The 20240-nt window shown below is 41.8% G+C and overlaps 1 protein-coding gene and 2 long non-coding RNA genes across 3 annotated transcripts in view; 1 reads left to right on the top strand and 2 right to left on the bottom strand.

The window, feature by feature from the left end:
• The window catches only part of LOC142073120 (uncharacterized), a 46554-nt gene extending 36762 nt beyond the window's left edge, over positions 1 to 9792 (bottom strand). The window contains exon 1 of the long non-coding RNA XR_012669801.1: positions 9731 to 9792. This is a non-coding gene — a long non-coding RNA (uncharacterized LOC142073120). The remainder of the gene's footprint in view (positions 1 to 9730) is intronic.
• The window catches only part of LOC142073119 (uncharacterized), a 36629-nt gene extending 26152 nt beyond the window's left edge, over positions 1 to 10477 (top strand). The window contains exon 3 of the long non-coding RNA XR_012669800.1: positions 8371 to 10477. This is a non-coding gene — a long non-coding RNA (uncharacterized LOC142073119). The remainder of the gene's footprint in view (positions 1 to 8370) is intronic.
• Positions 10478 to 15650: 5173 nt separating this feature from the next.
• On the bottom strand, positions 15651 to 17289 carry LOC142073027 (uncharacterized). Its single transcript, XM_075131750.1, has 2 exons — positions 16627 to 17289; positions 15651 to 16239 (listed from the first exon to the last, which is right to left on the bottom strand). Exons 1-2 carry the CDS (start codon positions 17204 to 17206, stop codon positions 16118 to 16120), a joined length of 702 nt encoding a protein of 233 aa, XP_074987851.1. The 5' UTR covers positions 17207 to 17289; the 3' UTR covers positions 15651 to 16117.
• Between the last annotated feature and the right edge of the window lie 2951 nt (positions 17290 to 20240).

A 20240-nucleotide genomic window follows, 5' to 3' on the forward strand; every position in this document is an offset into this window, starting at 1 on the left:
GCAGAGAGCTATGTGGGACAGCTTGCATAACATGTGCCTGAAGTATTCCGGGCTCACACTAGCACTATTAGCTCCACAATTTCATGAGCACTAAATTCTCTCACAATTTTAAAATAAAGAAAAAAAGAGCTGAGGTAAGAAACCACCAAAAAAAGCTTGAAATGTTCCTTTTTATCTTGATTTGAATTTCTTTTGAAGTTGCACAGCCTATGGGGAATATGGAGGAAAAGGATTGGCTTACATTCATGCAAAAATGAGTAATAAATCCCCTTTATTCACACTGTGCTGTCTTATAAAGTATTCTTAACTGTCCAAATAAACCACAAATGGCCTATACATTTAGAATTAATACAGCCTATTAAGAGCCAAAGACAGATATTATGTTTATGAAGGAGCAGGAGCACCAATGAAACAGTGAAGACAAAATGCATATAAAAATACAAGAAGAAAGAGATCCAAAATGTTTTAAAAGGATATTTAGTATGACTGCTGAATTGACATCAGCTGCTCAACACAATACAAAAAGCCACCAAATAAATCCAAACACAGAAAGGCATCCCTAGGCATGGTTTTCAAGCTGTGACGATTTAAATAGGTGTCCTTTCTGAGAGTGAGATTTTAAATGGTCCTGTCATAAATATAAAGGGAAGGGTAAACACCTTTAAAATCCCTCCTGGCCAGAGGAAAAACCCTTTCACCTGTAAAGGGTTAAGAAGCTAGGATAACCTCGCTGGCACCTGACCAAAATGACCAATGAGGAGACAAGATACTTTCAAAGCTGGGGGGGAGAAACAAAGGTTCTCTCTGTCTGTGTGATGCTTTTGCCAGGAACAGAAAAGGAATGGAGTCTTAGAACTTAGTAAGCAATCTAGCTAGATATGCGTTTGTCAAGGTTCCTCCCCCACTCTGAACTCTAGGGTACAGATGTGGGGACCTGCATGAAAAAAACCTCCTAAGCTTATCTTTACCAGCTTAGGTCAAAACTTCCCCAAGGTACAAAATATTCCCCCTGTTGTCCTTGGACTGGCCGCTACCACCACCAAACTAATACTGGTCACTGGGGAAGAGCTGTTTGGACGCGTCTTTCCCCCCAAAATACTTCCCAAAACCCTGCACCCCACTTCCTGGACCAGGTTTGGTAAAAAGCCTCACCAATTTGCCTAGGTGACTACAGACCCAGACCCTTGGATCTTAAGAACAATGAACAATCCTCCCAACACTTGCACCCCCCCTTTCCTGGGAAATGTTGGATAAAAAGCCTCACCAATTTGCATAGGTGACCACAGACCCAAACCCTTGGATCTGAGAACAATGAAAAAGCATTCAGTTTTTTTACAAGAAGACTTTTAATAAAAAATAGAAGTAAATAGAAATAAAGAAATCCCCCCTGTAAAATCAGGATGGTAGATATCTTACAGGGTAATTAGATTCAAAAACATAGAGAACCCCTCTAGGCAAAACCTTAAGTTACAAAAAAGATACACAGACAGAAATAGTTATTCTATTCAGCACAATGCTTTTCTCAGCCATTTAAAGAAATCATAATCTAACACATACCTAGCTAGATTACTTACTAAAAGTTCTAAGACTCCATTCCTGGTCTATCCCCGGCCAAGACGACTACAGACAGACACAGACCCTTTGTTTCTCTCCCTCCTCCCAGCTTTTAAAAGTATCTTGTCTCCTCATTGGTCATTTTGGTCAGGTGCCAGCGAGGTTACCTTTAGCTTCTTAACCCTTTACAGGTGAGAGGAGCTTTCCCCTGGCCAGGAGGGATTTCAAAGGGGTTTACCCTTCCCTTTATATTCATGACAGCGTTAGATTCTGTTTTCTTTAAATAACTGAGAAAATAAGCTGTGCTGAATGGAATGTATATTCCTGGTTTTGGGTCTTTTTGTAACTTAAGGTTTTGCTTAGAGGGATTCTCTATGTTTTGAATCTGATTACCCTGTAAGGTATTTACCATCCTGATTTTACAGAGGTGATTCTTTTACTTTGTCTTCAATTAAAATTCTTCTTTTAAGAACATGATTGCTTGTTCATTGTTCTTAAGATCCAAGGGTTTGGGTCTGTGTTCACCAATGCAAATTGATGAGGATTTTTATCAAGCCTTCTCCAGGAAAGGGGCTGTAGGGTTTGGGAGGATTTGGGGGGAAAAGACCGTTCCAAGCGGGCTCTTTCCCTGTTATATATTTGTTAGACGCTTGGTGGTAGCAGCAATAAAGTCCAAGGGCAAAAGGTAAAATAGTTTATACCTTGGGGAAGTTTTAACCTAAGCTGGTAAAAATAAGCTTAGGGGGTTTTTCATGCAGGTACCCACATCTGTACCCTAGTGTTCAGAGTGGGGAAGGAACCTTGACAGGTCCTCTGAGATATGTTGCAAATTCCTTCATTGCAAGAGTGAAATTCTCTAAGAGGCTACTTAAAATTAACCCCAAAGGAGTGAATCGCTCATCAGATGAGTGGGACTTGGCAGGTCTGTTGTGAACACACAGACACCCCAACCCACCTTTACCCACAACATGGCAGGAAACAAGAGAAGCAAGGAAAAGATTTCCTTGCCACTCAAAAAAAAAAAAAAAGACAAACGTGCAGAATAAATAATGCAGGTCAAAGTGAAAACTCTCCACCATTCAGCCATAGTCCCATGGCAGGTCAGCTAAACAACAGGAGCAAGCTCCTGCCATGTTAAGAAGTGTTTATTATTCTACAGAAACAGCCATACTCCATGTCAGTCCCTACTGTATAGAGATTTCCCCATACTGCAACTCTGGTCTGCAGGAAAAGTCAGTATGATATATCAAGCTTACGAGTTAAAGAAAAGAAACCACAGGCAAATTGATGTTAAAGACATCTGGAGAGGTCATTATAGAAACTAAAATCATAAAATAGTAAGCATAAATATGAATGGATACCTTGATCCACTCTCACCTCTTTCACTATACGAAGGCAAAGTCACTGACAACAATCTCCATTGAGTAAGCTCTTACAATGAGCAATACACACTCTAGATAAGAAATACGTAATTTTAAATATCAAGGGGTCCTTCTTCCATCCCCTTAACTAAAATGTTGCCAGGGCACTCAGTCACCATGGTGATAAGGACTATGTATATACCTAGAAGAATAGATGGATAGGTAGATGGAGAAATAGAGGCACAGGAACAGAAGATATCCAGACAGACTGAAAGATAGATGGGGGAGGGCAATAGAGTAGCAGATGTATCTACAGGATAGCTCCTTTCAGCACAAACCAGGTTACCCTACACCTTTAAGGAGGAGGTTTGACCTCCAAATTCTACTCCACTCCAATTCTCTCCCACAAGAATAACATTTCAAGAAAAACTCCATGAGGTGAAGCTCAGAATTTTTTCTCTCCACCTGACCACTGCTGAAAGTTCTTTATATTCAGTAACAGAAAAGAACTCCCAAAGATCCATCTGCTCCTGGACAGCAGCTGGCAATTGCAAAATGAAACACGATTGTGTCAGATACCTGCATGGATTTGTGTCACTGACAGCTGTGGGAGATCCAAGAAGCCTCTTGTTACAGCCAAAATCAATATTGCTGTATCTGTACCTACCAAATTTCAGCCAAAAGAACATGACACCAAGTTGTAGAAAACCTGAATAAAACTCATGACTGAAAGGGAAAGAAACCTATGAAGGGGCTGGTGTGCACGTACCATAACCTCTCCTTGTGTTCGCCCATAATCAAAGACAAAGATCCCTTGAAATTAATAACAAGTACATTTAGAATAAATAAAAGGAAGCCTTATTTCTCATGCTACGCATTTGGTACTTTGGATTCACTGCCACAGAAGGTTGGAGTTATGTGTTGTGGTTGAAATTTTAGAAGGGCTAAGTAACTTTGAGACATAATAACAATATTATTTTGGCTAGGTTTATTACTGGGAGGAGGACTACTTATGGAACCCAAGGAGAGGAGCTGTTAAACAGTTAATTCAGAAGCATATATTAGTAGCATTAAGTAGTTCCCTTACTGAGCTGAATGTAAAGTCTTATGGGGAAGATAAGGAAGGAGAACCCAAATGCAGGCTACAGGAGTGGGCAGTGAGGGGGAAGCTAACTTCTTCCTTTCTTCTTCTTATTGCCCTCATCTGAAAACATAGAAACTTGGGGAGTTTTACCTTGGGGATCAGTTTTCTCTGGAACTAGGAGAGGACATGTGTCTCCCAGCTGGTAGGCTCCATTTTAGGTCATGCGATGAATCACTTGGGAAGCTGATGTGTGCTGCTATTTAGTCCAGCAGCATCACCTTTTGTAAGGAATGCAGTATCGCACAAAGATAGAACTGCAGCTCCCCATTCAGGAGTAGGAAATGACCCACAATTATTTGGTTTCTTCTTATTCTGTTTTGGGGTTTGGTTTTTTTGGGGGTATTTTTGGGTTTGGTTTTTTTTTGGTGGATGCAGTTGGTGGCCCCTTATTTCCTTCTGGCCAGACAAATAAAATGGAAAAGTGGGGAGGAAGCATGTGAACACAAAAAATGGGGACAAAAAGGGAGGAAAGGAATTGCAGGGAGAGATGGAAGGGGGTTTAAACCAAAGGGAGACAGTTGTGTGGAGCCAATGGATTCTATAAAGGTCTCCAAACCCAGGAGTTCAGTCTAGTTTAGTACTTAGGGCAAGTTAAATCTCAGCTGAAAGGTTTTAGCTAGGTGTGGTTTTTCTCTTAAATGTGGATTATCTGAAAGGGTGATAGTTCTATACAATTATTTTTACTGGTACTCTGTAAGTCAAATTTGTGCACTTTTTATCGGGTTTAAATTAAAGTCCCTTACTTATGATATTTACAAACGGACCCAACTTCTTTCTGCCCTATCTTCCCAGCTTCTATGAGTCTAAAACCTGTATCTCCCACTCTACAACTGTTGTGAGACAGGGGCCTCAGCACCCCCACCCAATCCTCCCAACAGGAAAAGGAGGGATGAGAGGATCAGCTTCATGGTAGATCCTCTAATTCTGCCATAGGCCCAGTGAGTATGGCCAGGGAGGCAGCCCCCCACCGCTAGGCTCCATGCTCTGCATAGTAGAACTGCACAAGTTTCACTACAAGAAATAGGAGGAGCTGGCAAGGTTTGCTCTCAAGAGAAAGAGGTATCAAAACTAGCTTATATCAGGCTAGTCAAAAAAAGGTCCACAGGCAAAGGATTTTGAAGACCAGAAAGAAAGAGGACTGAGATCAACAGAGCTGCTCTGCTGAAACTCAAGGTAGCCAGGAAATTACATAGGCTTTCAGTCAACAAAAGAAAAACAAAACATGAAAAATCTCAGAACAAATTTGTTCCAAGCCACAACTATCAAATGCCTCACTTTTGCCACATATTGAAAATATCACTCACTAGCTGCCCATATAACCAAAATCACGAGAAACCAAGTTAAGCATATATAATATGAAATATAATATGAAAATATATAATTGTACAAATAATTTAATCTATTAACTCATAAAATCATACAGTGTAATTTAATAAAGAATGAGCTGATAGACTGACAAAAATCCCATCATCAAAATATCCCTCTCATTCTCATGCTATCTACACAACAGGCTAGCTATAATGCAGATATGCAATAGAATAAACAGATCCTACACCCACATGTCACTTTTCAGGCCCTAATGTAATTCTCCTAAAACTTAAAGAATCAATGCCAAGCTGGAATACTGTACACAATGGGATATCTAATTGTCAGGTAACTCCCTGAGTCTGGAGTTTAAAGTAATATTAATATTCTGTATCATTTCTTGAAGATTTCAGTATTCTATATCCACAATATTTATGAGGTCTGAGAAGCAATTCAGTACCACAAAAAAATCTCTTCTATCTCCCTCTATCAGCATAAGTCTGATCTACCCTAGATCATACAAATGATCAATCCCCACAAGAAGAATGGGTTCAGGGTTTGACACCATCCTTCCCTGTGTGAGTTCGGATGTACAGCAACAGCATACACTAAAGGAATAATAGTAAGGGAAGATGATTGCAGAAGATGGAGATCTGGAAAAGTATTACTGATCTTCATACAGTACAGAACAAAATAAATCTAATGTCATATTAAACAGTCATAATAAACTGCCATGTTAACATATTGTGACTGAAGGCTTAAAATGCATTAAGGGTTAAATATCTCATTAGCAATACAAGAGAAAAAATGGTACAATTCACATCTCTGGTGAAAAACCAACTGATTTTTGTTTTATATAAATAAGCTTAGGGTTATGATTCAGCAACCCAGTATGTATTTCAATGAATGCTGCACTTGGAGCAAGGTCTGTTTTTGTTTGACTGTTTTTAAGATATATAATGGGGAATGCAGATGTCACAGGTGAATCAGGTTTTATTAGGATGAAAAATAGAACTGTTCTCACTAAGTCAGGGAAACTGGGTACTGTAGTAGGGACACAATTCTTAGGTTACTACTGCTGGTTATGATTAATATTTCATAATTGTATGTAGCACCACTGGAGTGCCTGGCTAATGATAGGTAGTGCCCATCAATCTAATGAGTTCACTCAGGTGGATATCTATAGGGAAAAACATTCTTTGATTTTGTGCCAAAATATGTTTCTCTGTTATATGCAGCAACTTTTGCCATAGCATGAAGTGTCAGCTGTTGGGTCATTATTGCCACCAAAGATAACTTAACAAGCAGCATGATTACTGATTGACCTTGTACTAAGTATGAACTGCAACAATAACTTCAAATCAATACCACTTCAAATTTCAGACAATTCAGATTCTGAATCCACTATGATGTTGGCTCCAATCTGCTTGTCTATCTGCTGAGCTATCGACCCATACCATGTGAATCTCCATTATAGCTTGGGCTGGGTCTAAAATCAGATGGAGACTTCCTTCTGACCCTGAACAGATGGGGCTGTAGTTTTCTCAAACAGCCATTCTGGTGAGATTTTGGATGAACAAACAAGAAATCTTATGAGATGAACAAAACTTATGAGAACAGCTGACTTCCCAACATTTCCACAATTCAAGATGGCAAAAATCTGTTGAAATCAGATATTAGCATGAGAGTTCCACCATCTGAGGCAAAAAGCTCACAAAAGCAGCATGCAATATTTAGATGTTGTTAAATGCAAACCCCAAACTCAAGATTACACCTTGTCCAGATCTGATCATTGTCTTGTGCGTTCAGATCTCCACACTCTCTGCCTTGTTGCCACTGTATATTCCATTCTGTTCTAGCCACCCCATTACTAGAAGGATGTAGATAAACTGCAGGAGGCTGGAGGAAAACAATAAAAATGAGTAAAAGGATAGAGGGGCTTGATGTATTAGGAAAGACTGAACAAACTAAATTTTGTTGTCACTACTGTATATACTGAGTGACTCGGCTAAGTGTCAGCTAAGAGTGGAATGGGACATGACAACAGTCTACAAATATCTGAAGGATCTAAGAACCAATGATCAAATATGCAGGAAAATGTGGAGGAAGTAATGGGATGATATTAATGATGACCTAAACAGTATGTTTAGAAAAGTATGCTTGTACCTTTTTTTTACTTCATGATTGTCAATAATGAAGGATTGAAATATTTTATTTAAAAGGATTTGTTTGTTCCTGTTTTATCTTTAAAATATCAGGAATATTAACATTGATCTTTCCTTGTTTTTCTGGAAAATTTGTTGGAAATCTCAGAGGATGTGCACTGTTAGCTCTCAAACTTTAACTGAATGAGTGGGGTGTTGGGTTTTAACAAAGGCTTAATTTCTCTGAAATGTTAATTGGACATTGGAGTAAAATAAATATTAACAAAGATAAACAAAACACTGTAAAATAATCGGACTACAAATCCTTCCCCTCTCAATTACTCAAATTTCACACTTTTAGCCCTTATGACACTATCCTCTCACTAGTTCTATAGTCATCAGAGTTTTCCAGACTACATAGGAGATGAATTTCTAATGCTAAGACACAACAAAAAACTCCACCTTCAGACTTTCTTTATATATCATAAGAAGCAAAAAAAGGGCACAGGCCTGTTTCCCCCTCCCCCTTTATGTTTCATTGGCAGGGGAATAAACTAGATGACCTAATTTGGCATTATGACTCTACTTCCTATTATTCTATGACTAACATCATTTAAAATGTATGCTCACAGCACTCCAGTCATGTAAGGAAATATAATAACTGGTTGCTGAAAGCTGACCTTTGGTTGAGAATCGTTTTAAAGATAGCGTTATGAGTGTGATCTTTTTATTATGCATGTTTTTAATTGTGAACAAGTGACAGTGTATTAAATTAATGATTAAATATATGATCATATCCTCAGAAACTGATTGCATGGTATTTTCCCAACAGGCTTCCAACTTTTCTTCTTTTCCTTTCTAGCAATGGCCTGAACAGAAAGCATCACATAAAGGAGCTGATGAAAGGAATACTGAGGAGCTGTGATGGTCCTTTCATCTACACATCTCTAAAGAGTAGACATGGGGCAAACATATTTTATCTTTGTTCCTTCCAGAGTTCTCTGCATCCTACATGAAGCAATATATTCTACAAAGTACCAATGTTAGGTATTTATAGCATAGGACACAGTAAGTCTGTTCCCAGGCTTTTTGCATCAGTACTGAAATATTGCATAGTGCTGCCTTTAAACCTACAATAGCCATGGAAACAGCAATCTTTAGTCTGGTATAGCAGCACAACTCCATTTAGGACCCAATCCTGCAATCATCACTATCAGGACTATCAGATGAGTAAGGATTATTCACAAGAGTAAGGGTTGTGGGATTGGGCACAATTATTTAGTCCATGCCTGGTTTCCCAGAGTATTAGTCTGTTTTAGGGTTCTGTATGAGCTAGTGGGTGAAATTCAACATTGTGCAGAGGGCAAGTTCCAGGTCTATGCACCACATAAGCCCCATTTGGAGGACTTAAATGGGAGTTAAATGCTTCATAGGACTTATACTGGCTTTTTGCACAAGGATGAACTTCACTCTTGTATGAATAAACATTTAAAATCAAATAAGCATGACTAGACCATATACATATACTGTTCAGAAAAAGAACACTGGGACAATGTCGCATACACACACGAACTAAAGAGCAAAAACCTCTCCAGGCAAGTAGAAATGGAATTAATTAAGGTTCTGATATCCTCACTCATACCGAGAGTATTATCGTACTTCTCAAATAGCTCCAATGAAACCAGTGGGACTATTCATGGAGTAAGGTGCTGCTAACGCAGTACAAATGTATCAAAATCCAAGTCACAGAATTACATCAGCACTGATCACTGAAGTGTCCACTTCCCCAGGCTGTGATGGAGGAAGGATAAAAAGATGGTGGCTGCAGAACGCGAAAACAAAGATCTCAGCGAGGGCAGGGAAAGGGCTAATGAAAACTAAGTGAAAGCCATATCCTTATAATAGGCGAGTCTATTATCTTGGCAGATGCTTATCGTATGTCTTTACTGGCAGAAGAACAGTTTCTCCAAAATGTGAGCACTGTGGACACATTACATTAATAACCTATGATAAGCTGCTACTACTGCAGTGAAGGGACCACTTTTCATTTGTTACAGTGAAACCGATAGTATGCACTGTTATCCCAGTGCCATGCAGTAGATAAATTATGTTAGGGCAGAGAAAGAATTTCAAGCTCCCTCTCCCTTTGGATTTTTTACCTCTTACAATAGGGCACCTCCTTTGAAAACTGCTCAACTGCTTTCTCTTGCTTTGACACTCACCTTTGCTATAGCTGCGATTTCTGAACTGACTAAAGGCTCACGGGGAAATCAAACTCTTTTCTTGATCACGTAGTAGAATCTCCTCAGTGGCCTCTAAGCAGGTTGAACTACGCCTCTATTGTATGCGACATAATCAGTGCGTCACTCAACCTTTATCCTTTGCTGTCATTTATGATTTCTACATTGTTAACATGAAAGCTTTTCTATCAGGTCTACATTTCTAATCCCAAAATAAATAACATTGTTTGAAAATAATGTTTTTTTAAAACGAATCATTGCAGAGCATTGTAGTATTTGGCAATATTCTATTTAACGGAACAATTTGTTAGGACTGAATTACTATAGCCTGTAATAAATGTTGAGATAATCGAACGCATGCTTGTACTGAATTAATATTTTATAGCTTCTAGGTCCTGTGTGGGCTGGTTGTTCTACTGGAATGCTTTAGCACCATGGAAACGCTGGTAGATATTTTCTCTTAATTGCATGAATGGTTGACAGATAACCGTACAGTACCATGGAATTAAACTCTGATTGCTGATGAATTCTGATGAGACTCAAGACTGTTTTTGTTGTTTTAGTTTTATTTTTAAATGTTGCAACATCTATCTGTGTCCATTATAATTTCTAAAAGCTTTAAAGTTAGTAGGTATTGTATTTGTATGACATACAGCATGTAATTATCACAACTGTAACTTGCATGGGGGTATACCCTTTTTAAAACTGAACATTCTCCCCAAGTTAAAACAAACAGAAAAAACAATAAAATCTCTTGAGTTATTATTAAAAGCCTTTATGAGTAAATGTTTCTTTTTTTTTTAAATTGCTGTGTTTTACAGTAAGGCTCTATTTCACTAAACAATTATGCTAACTCCTTAGTTCTAGAGTTGTTAATTAGGAAAATGGTGTTTAGATTTTGGATTATTCAAAACCATTAAAAAGAAATACAGGTTGCAATCTACTCTTAACTAGACATCTTGTCTATTTCACATTGAGAGTGAGTCAATATCTTACTGCACTGAGCCCTAAAAATCATTATATGCTATTAATTAATGAGGTATTTGGCTATTTTAAGACACCTTCTTCACCCTGTAAGCACCCTTTGTGTTGCATGACTCACCACACTGCAACTATTTGTACTCCATGTGATTATATCTAGATAAATACAATAAATGTACAAAAGAGTCTTAGAAGTAGGGATGATGTAACAAGAGACTGATGATAGGATATGGACTCTGACTTGAATCACTGGCTTGAATCTGACCCAGATGATGGTTGCTAAAGGTTGCCCTGTCACTGTGTGTCAGCTAAAAGGAGTTGGTGATCTCAGTCAAGTTCCTGGTGGACAAGTGTCCATGTCCATGTTAAAAAAGCCACTATCACAACTGGTGCCCTCTGTTATGGTTATCAGGCTGGCTGCACCTGAGCACATCCTCCTCAGATCTCGGATCTTGTGCCTGCACCACCCTCCAGGTAGAATTCTACTATTCTTCCACCCTTCAACTGGGGCCTGGGCTACAGTTCCTTGTATATCAACTGTGTTTACCAAGCAGGTCTGACTGGGTTCAGGCACTTGCAGTTCTTCCAGTGACCTGTGGATTCAGTGACCAAAACAGCCTTCTTAAAACAGAGTATTGTTTAATCTTAACAGCAGGAACCAAGCATAACATAATGAAAAGGATTTTTAAAACAGTAAGTTCTACATGCATGTCTATCTTACCTACAGTCCTAGGCAGGCCTATCTTATCCCAGATCCCTAATCTGCAGGGGTCTAGGTCTCAGTCTGTCCCCCATCCTTGAGGACCTATCATTCAATCTAGCCAAAGGTCTTTGTTCTCACTTTCCCATGCCTTTTGCCTTGCTGCCCACATCCACTCTGGTAAGATCAGCAAGGTGTCAGAAATGGAACTTCAAAGTGGGCTCTTGCATTGTCCCCCAAGTGTTGGTAGATGGATGCCTAGGTGAAGCCATGGTGCTCTTTTCTGCCTACATGCAGTCAGCCTCCATCACACCCTGGTTGGCACATTTCATTACAGATGAACTGAACAGGTCAGGAATAGAATAGACTGGTAGAGCAATATAAGTAAGTAATTGCTCATATGGTATTGTCCTCATTTTTACAGATGGAGAATTGAGGCACAAAAAGACAAAGTGACTTATCTAAACACAGGAAATATGATAGAGTAGGGACTTCTGAGTCCCATGCCAGTACCCTAACCACTGGATCATCCTTCTTCTCCTTCATTTCTGAATAGATGATTCATTTATCATTCCTGTCTATCTTGAACATTCCATGAGTACTTAACTCTCTTTTTAAAATTATGAAATGGCCTAATACTACATAACTGCACAAGACTCTGAAGGTGGACTAAATGAAACTGTCTTCACAGGAGGAATGGATAAATTAAAGTTAGTGATTGCCTCATTTATAATTGAATATTTGAGAGCTTTACATACTTTTGTTTAAAACAACATTATAACTTCATGTTTCTATTTCCCACCTCCTGAATTAATAATTGGTAGTGTATAATTTTTTTAAGTGAAACAGCATTTAAGTGAAACAGCACTTAGAGAAATCATTATACCTTCTGGATGTTTTGAATTTTTTTGTCATTTTAATTGTAAGACAACATTTAAAGTTACACAAAATATCCATAAGGAAACTATTTGTGCTGTCAAATATACTATTCCATTCTGAGGTGATAAATGAAGTTGGTATATACCACTGAGAAAATATTTAATCTGCCCATAGGAGCTTGTGGCATATATAAATATTTTGTGCACCACTTGTTATATGCTTGTTATACTGTATTATGTAGTACAAAACTAGTGGGTGTATATAAATTTTCAGAGGATCATGGGATTGTTTGATAGATTATGTAAATTGTGGTAATTAGTCCCAATGATATGAACACGAGGCAAATGCATTCTTTAAGCAAGCTAGTCTTACATAACCAAAAGGAGACATAATGACAATCCCTTAAGACTACAACAATAAGCGTATTATTAGTGTTACCAGCTGAACGTGCACACTGCACAATATGCCGTAAAGTTTATGACAAGGGCAGGGCCAGATTAACCTATCAGTGTGGCCAACGCACAATACACTTATGGCCCCTGACCTTCTCATGAATAACAACAAACAGCTGTATAGTAAGTACACTCACTGCAGCCAGGCTGGCCATGTTGCTCATCCTGCAGCTGCTTTGTGGGGCTGCTCGCTGTGATGGGAGCAAGACCACTCACTCAGATTTGGCCTGGCTACTCCTCCAACACAATGAAAAATCAGCCAGGCCAAAATTGAGGGATTGGCATTGCAACCCCATTCAGGGAGATCAGCCCCACCAAGCAGCAGCATGATGATCACCTGGTCCTGGCAGATCCACAGCATGGCCAAGCCAGCTGCAGTGAGTATACTATACAGCTATTTGTTAGGCCTAGCCCACCCCCACCCCATGTGGACCCCAGGCACGTGCCTAGTTTGTCCATACATTAGTCCAGCCCTGGACAAGGGCACTGAGTTAAGGGCACTTTGTGAACTCACCAATTTCATTTACATCTCAGTCCTAGCATTGTTTTATTGTAGTTTGTGGGGTTACTTATTGTAATCTACAGTATTGTATTAAGGCATGCCACAAGTTCAGATCCAGGGATCTCAGCTCACTCTTGTGGTTTTGGGTCTGGGTTGGATCTAAAACAGGAAAGGGGGTGGGTTCAGTGGAAATATCACAAAAATATATGGTTTTGTATGGTTTCTTTTACCATTCAAGAGAGCTGAAATCTCATGAGTTTAGCTGGTTGCATAAGATTTCTGCCAGTTTGGACTGAAATTTTGCAAGAGCAGTTCATGAAAGTTTGATGTCATTAAATTCAAATGTGAGCCTTAAACCTAGTTTGGTCTCAAACTTGAATCCTAAACCTTAACCTAGACTTAATCTGGACCCAAACACCATTTCATTAGCCCAAGGCTAATTTTTTATTGTACATTTTTTTGAGGCATTGTAAACTTATTGTAGACCTGGAACACGTAGTAACACTTAGCCTAAGTCTACACTACGAAATTAAGTCGAATTTATAGAAGTCGGTTTTTTAGAAATCGGTTTTATATATTCGAGTGTGTGTGTCCCCACAGAAAATGCTCTAAGTGCATTAAGTGCATTAACTCGGCGGAGCGCTTCCACAGTACCGAGGTAAGCGTCGACTTCCGGAGCGTTGCACTGTGGGTAGCTATCCCACAGTTCCCGCAGTCTCCGCTGCCCATTGGAATTCTGGGTTGAGATCCCAATGCCTGATGGGGCTAAAACATTGTCGCGGGTGGTTCTGGGTATCGTCAGCCCCCCGTTCCCTCCCTCCCCCCCCCGTGAAAGCAAGGGCAGACAATCATTTCGCGCCTTTTTTCCTGAGTTACCTGTGCAGACGCCATACCACGGCAAGCATGGAGCCCGCTCAGCTCACTTTGGCAATTAGGAGCACATTAACCACCACACGCATTATTCAGCAGTATATGCAGCACCAGAACATGGCAACGCGATACCGGGCGAGGAGGCGACGTCAGCGCGGTCCCGTGAGTGATCAGGACATGGACACAGATTTCTCTGAAAGCATGGGCCCTGACAATGCATGCATCATGGTGCTAATGGGGCAGGTTCATGCTGTGGAACGCCGATTCTGGGCTCGGGAAACAAGCACAGACTGGTGGGACCGCATAGTGTTGCAGGTCTGGGACGATTCCCAGTGGCTGCGAAACTTTCGCATGCGTAGGGGCACTTTCATGGAACTTTGTGACTTGCTTTCCCCTGCCCTGAAGCGCATGAATACCAAGATGAGAGCAGCCCTCACAGTTGAGAAGCGAGTGGCGATAGCCCTGTGGAAGCTTGCAACGCCAGACAGCTACCGGTCAGTTGGGAATCAATTTGGAGTGGGCAAATCTACTGTGGGGGCTGCTGTGATGCAAGTAGCCCACGCAATCAAAGATCTGCTGATATCAAGGGTAGTGACCCTGGGAAATGTGCAGGTCATAGTGGATGGCTTTGCTGCAATGGGATTCCCTAACTGTGGTGGGGCTATAGACGGAACCCATATCCCTATATTGGCACCGGAGCACCAAGCCGCCGAGTACATAAACCGCAAGGGGTACTTTTCGATAGTGCTGCAAGCTCTGGTGGATCACAAGGGACGTTTCACCAACATCAACGTGGGATGGCCGGGAAAGGTGCATGATGCTCGCATCTTCAGGAACTCTGGTCTGTTTCAAAAGCTGCAGGAAGGGACTTTATTCCCAGACCAGAAAATAACTGTTGGGGATGTTGAAATGCCTATATGTATCCTTGGGGACCCAGCCTACCCCTTAATGCCATGGCTCATGAAGCCATACACAGGCAGCCTGGACAGTGGTCAGGAGCTGTTCAACTACAGGCTGAGCAAGTGCAGAATGGTGGTAGAATGTGCATTTGGACGTTTAAAGGCGCGCTGGCGCAGTTTACTGACTCGCTTAGACCTCAGCGAAACCAATATTCCCACTGTTATTACTGCTTGCTGTGTGCTCCACAATATCTGTGAGAGTAAGGGGGAGACGTTTATGGCGGGGTGGGAGGTTGAGGCAAATCGCCTAGCTGCTGGTTACACGCAGCCAGACACCAGGGCGGTTAGAAGAGCACAGGAGGGCGCGGTACGCATCAGAGAAGCTTTGAAAACCAGTTTCATGACTGGCCAGGCTACGGTGTGAAAGTTCTGTTTGTTTCTCCTTGATGAACCCCCCCGCCGCTTGGTTCACTCTACTTCCCTGTAAGCTAACCACCCTCCCCTCCTCCCTTTAATCATTGCTTGCAGAGCCAATAAAGTCATTGCTGCTTCACAGTCATGCATTCGTTATTCATTCATCACACAAATAGGGGGATGACTATCAAGGTATGCCAGGAGGGGTGGTGGAGGAGGGAAGGAAAATGCCACACAGCACTTTAAGCACAGCACTTTAAAAGTTTACAACTTTAAAATTTATTGAATGACAGCCTTCTTTTTTTTGGGCAATCCTCTGTGGTGGAGTGGCTGGTTGGCCGGAGGCCCCCCCACCGCGTTCTTGGGCGTCTGGGTGTGGAGGCTATGGAACTTGGGGAGGAGGGCGGTTGGTTACAGAGGGGCTGCAGTGGCAGTCTGTGCTCCAGCTGCCTTTGCTGCAGCTCAACCATACACTGGAGCATACTGGTTTGGTCCTGCAGCAGCCTCAGCAATGAATCCTGCCTCCTCTCATCACGCTGCCGCCACCTTTGAGCTTCAGCCCTATCTTCAGCCCGCCACTTACTCTCTTCAGCCCTCCACCTCTCCTCCCGGTCATTTTGTGCTTTCCTGCACTCTGACATTATTTGCCTCCACGCATTCGTCTGTGCTCTGTCAGTGTGGGAGGACAGCATGAGCTCGGAGAACATTTAATCGCGAGTGCGTTTTTTTTTCTTTTCTAAGCTTCACTAGCCTCTGGGAAGGAGAAGATCCTGTGATCATTGAAACACATGCAGCTGGTGGAGAAAAAAAAAGGGACAGCGGTATTTAAAAAGACACATTTTATAAAACAGTCGCTACACTCTTTCAGGGTAAACCTTGCTGTTAACATTACATACATAGCACATGTGCTTTCGTTACAAGGTCGCATTTTGCCTCCTCCCACCGCGTGAACGGATTTTGGTTGAATGCCAGCAAACATACACTGCAATGCTTTGTTCTACAGTGATTCCCGAGTACGTGTTACTGGCCTGGAGTGGTAAAGTGTCCTACCATGAAGGACGAAATAAGGCTGCCCTCCCCAGAAACCTTTTGCAAAGGCAGAACCGCAAATGCCAGGGCAAAGTAATCCTTTCACATGCTTGCTTTTAAACCATGTATAGCATTTTAAAAGGTACACTCACCAGAGGTCCCTTCTCCGCCTGCTGAGTCCAGGAGGCAGCCTTGGGTGGGTTCGGGGGGTACTGGCTCCAGGTCTAGGGTGAGAAACAGTTCCTGGCTGTCGGGAAAACCGGTTTCTCCGCTTGCTTGCTGTGAGCTATCTACAACCTCCTCATCATCATCTTCTTCGTCCCCAAAACCTACTTCCGTATTGCCTCCATCTCCATTGAAGGAGTCAAACAACACGGCTGGGGTAGTGGTGGCTGAACCCCCTAAAATGGCATGCAGCTCATCATAGAAGCGGCATGTTTGGGGCTCTGACCCAGAGCGGCTGTTCGCCTCTCTGGTTTTCTGGTAGACTTGCCTCAGCTCCTTCAGTTTCACGCGGCACTGCTTCGGGTCCCTGTTATGGCCTCTGTCCTTCATGCCCTGGGAGATTTTCAGAAAGGTTTTGGCATTTCGAAAACTGGAACGGAGTTCTGATAGCACGGATTCCTCTCCCCAAACAGCGATCAGATCCCGTACCTCCCGTTCGGTCCATGCTGGAGCTCTTTTGCGATTCTGGGACTCCATCATGGTCACCTGTGCTGATGAGCTCTGCATGGTCACCTGCAGCTTGCCACGCTGGCCAAACAGGAAATGAGATTCAAAAGTTCGCGGTTCTTTTCCTGTCTACCTGGCCAGTGCATCTGAGTTGAGAGTGCTGTCCAGAGCGGTCAGAATGGAGCACTCTGGGATAGCTCCCGGAGGCCAATACCATCGAATTGTGTCCACAGTACCCCAAATTCGAGCCGGCAACGTCGATTTAAGCGCTAATCCACTTGTCAGGGGTGGAGTAAGGAAATCGATTTTAAGAGCCCTTTAAGTCGAAATAAAGGGCTTCATTGTGTGGACGGGTGCAGGTTTAAATCGATTTAACGCTGCTAAATTCAACCTAAAGTCCTAGTGTAGACCAGGGCTTAGTAACCTCTAGTGCCATTTACACATATAGTTCCCAGGGGCAGCAGGTTTGTATAATTTTTGGTGGTGACCAGAATGGGTTCAAGTCCCCCCCTCTCCACCCCTCCCCCACGCCTTGTAAGCCGATATATATATTTTTAAATAATGTAAAAATGGACTGGAAATAGTAAGTGTTTAACAGTTTCCCTGTATTGCACAATGTGGGGGGGGGGAGGGGAATGAGGGCTCTGGCTGGGGGTGAGGGCTCTGGGGTGTGGGAGGGGCTCAGGGCACCTGTTCCATATACACATTAAACTGAAAATATAGGTAACTGGCACTGAAAACCATTACTCATCCAGACTGCTCTTTGACTATATAAATGTGGGTAGGCTGGCATATTTCCATCAGCATCATCAACGCTGATTTGATTTTCAACATGTTACTATGCCACATTTGGCATTTCTGATTCTCTATATAGAATGCTCTTATATTCTAAAATTAGAGTTGTTGAAGGAGATTTTTAGGAAAAATTAAATAACTCTTGCTAAAAAAAATTGATACTAGGTTAATTATAGATGAGATGGTACCGCCACTTACTATTAAATTTGCCTGACCCTTCCCATTATAAGACCCTTCCCATAGAGCTGCTTATAATTTTGCCAAATTTTAACCATTTAGGCTGAAATTTTCCATTCTGGATGTCTGTCTCAGACTGAATTTTTTCTGGAAAATTTCAGCCAAAATGGTTCAGACATTTCTGAGAATGAGGTTAGGGAAAAATACATTCTTTTATTATGCCATTGCTAAAAATTCTGGTGACCTTTTCTTTGAGAGACTCTACCATTCACTTGCTCTGGAGCAAGGACTTGAAAACTGGCAGAGAGAAGCATTTGTGCCACGGGTGTGCCCTTTGCTATTCTTGGGAAAATCTGCTCAAATTTGGCAAATGATAAGCCTTTGAAAAATCATTGTTCACACATACTCAGTAAAGACTTGCCAGGGTTTTGCAGTTAAAAACTCCAAAGATTCCATCCACACTGAGTATTTTCCATCCCACAATGGAGCAGGACTTTTTCTTGCAACTACAGCTCTGAGCTACTGCAGGACGCACTGGGGCTGGGCACCAGAACTGAGAGCAGGGAGCCTGTCTCCCCTGCTAATGCCTAGACAGTGCAGAGGAGGAAGCTGCCTGGACTTGAAGACAAAAGCCAGAGCTGAGGTGGAGTGCCGGGCAGTATATCAGGACAAGGAGTTTGTGGGATGACAACACATGACTAAGACTGGATGCTGTATGGGAGAGAGGAAGACTAGGACTGGGAGCTATAGGAGGAGACTGGGACCAGCTGGGCAAGGTCACTAGGGCTGGGAGCTGGTGGAGAAGAAAGGCTATGAGACCATTCAGTTACCTAGTCTGAGCTCAGAAGAGACAGACTGGCTGGGCAAAGAGACTGGGACAGAGCTGTGGGGAAGGAGGAGTAGATTAGATGAGGAGCCCAGGGAGGGAGACTGGGAGCCTTTGGCAATGGAGAACGTAGGTGAATGGGGGACAACTGGAGACTGGGGAGAAAAGAGAGAGGTTGTGCAAGGAGTGGGGGAGGGATCTGAAACTGACTGGTCAAGAGACTCGACTGGGCATGGGGAGGACAGGGTTCACGAGGATGGGGCAAAAAAGATCAAGCTTGAGAGGAACAAGTGGAAGAGTTGTGCTCACTAGTGAACACTCTCTTCCAAAATATGGAATGGAACCCAAGAGTCCTGAGTCTCACCATTCCTCTGCTGTCAGCAAACATCTGTGAAACCCACCAGCAAGGTGTTCGATCCCTCTCTAGTGCTGGTCCACATAGAAGATGACAACCTGCTACTTCTATCAGTTACTCTGTTAGCTCAAGTCAGAGGAGGATAATGATACTTCCCAACCTCACCAGGAGGACTGAGAAGCTTAATTAATCAATGTTTGCAAAGTGATTTGGTGGAATATCCTAGATGGATGTGAAATATGAATATTATTATGTATCTTCTTTCCAAGGTACACTGATAGGATGCTGTACATTAATATAATTAATTCAATTAAATTAATTGAACTATACATTAGTAATTTTATTATAGAATGAATTATGTTTATTTCACATGATCTTAGCAAAAACTAATATCAATTTTATCAAGATCAGAGCTATGCTGTTATGTAATAAGATTGCACATAAGTAAAATAGCTGGTTTGGTTGAGAAAAAGCAATGACCTGAACTTTTGCTGGGATTTAAGGTGAATCATTTAAATCATGCTTTCTACTTGTTACACAGTATAAATCCTGCCCTCATTTCATGTGGCCAAATTGTCCTCTTCAACTGTTCTCTAGGAGTTTACCTAATCAGTGTCTCTGCCATCACTAATCAAATCATGGAGAATTTTAAATGGTTTATCTTTTATTCTTCACCAGCACTAATCAAAATGTTCTGTATTAGCACAGCAGGAAAACGGTTACAAAATGCTGCTATCTGACAAGTGAGGGCCCAATTCTGAAGACTTTGGGGAAGTCAGAGACTCCCTTTGACTTCAGCAGGAGTTATACGCATGGACCGATTGTAGGATCAACCAAAAATGTCAAAGAGAGGAGGAAAGAAGTTATTAGTGTGGTCTGGCAAAGGGCTCTTCACTGTCTCTGCACACTGTCCCTGTTCCAAGCCTCATGAGTCTGTCTGT

The sequence above is a fragment of the Caretta caretta genome, chromosome 8 (genome assembly GCF_965140235.1).
Source record: "Caretta caretta isolate rCarCar2 chromosome 8, rCarCar1.hap1, whole genome shotgun sequence".
NCBI classification, from domain to species: domain Eukaryota; kingdom Metazoa; phylum Chordata; order Testudines; family Cheloniidae; genus Caretta; species Caretta caretta.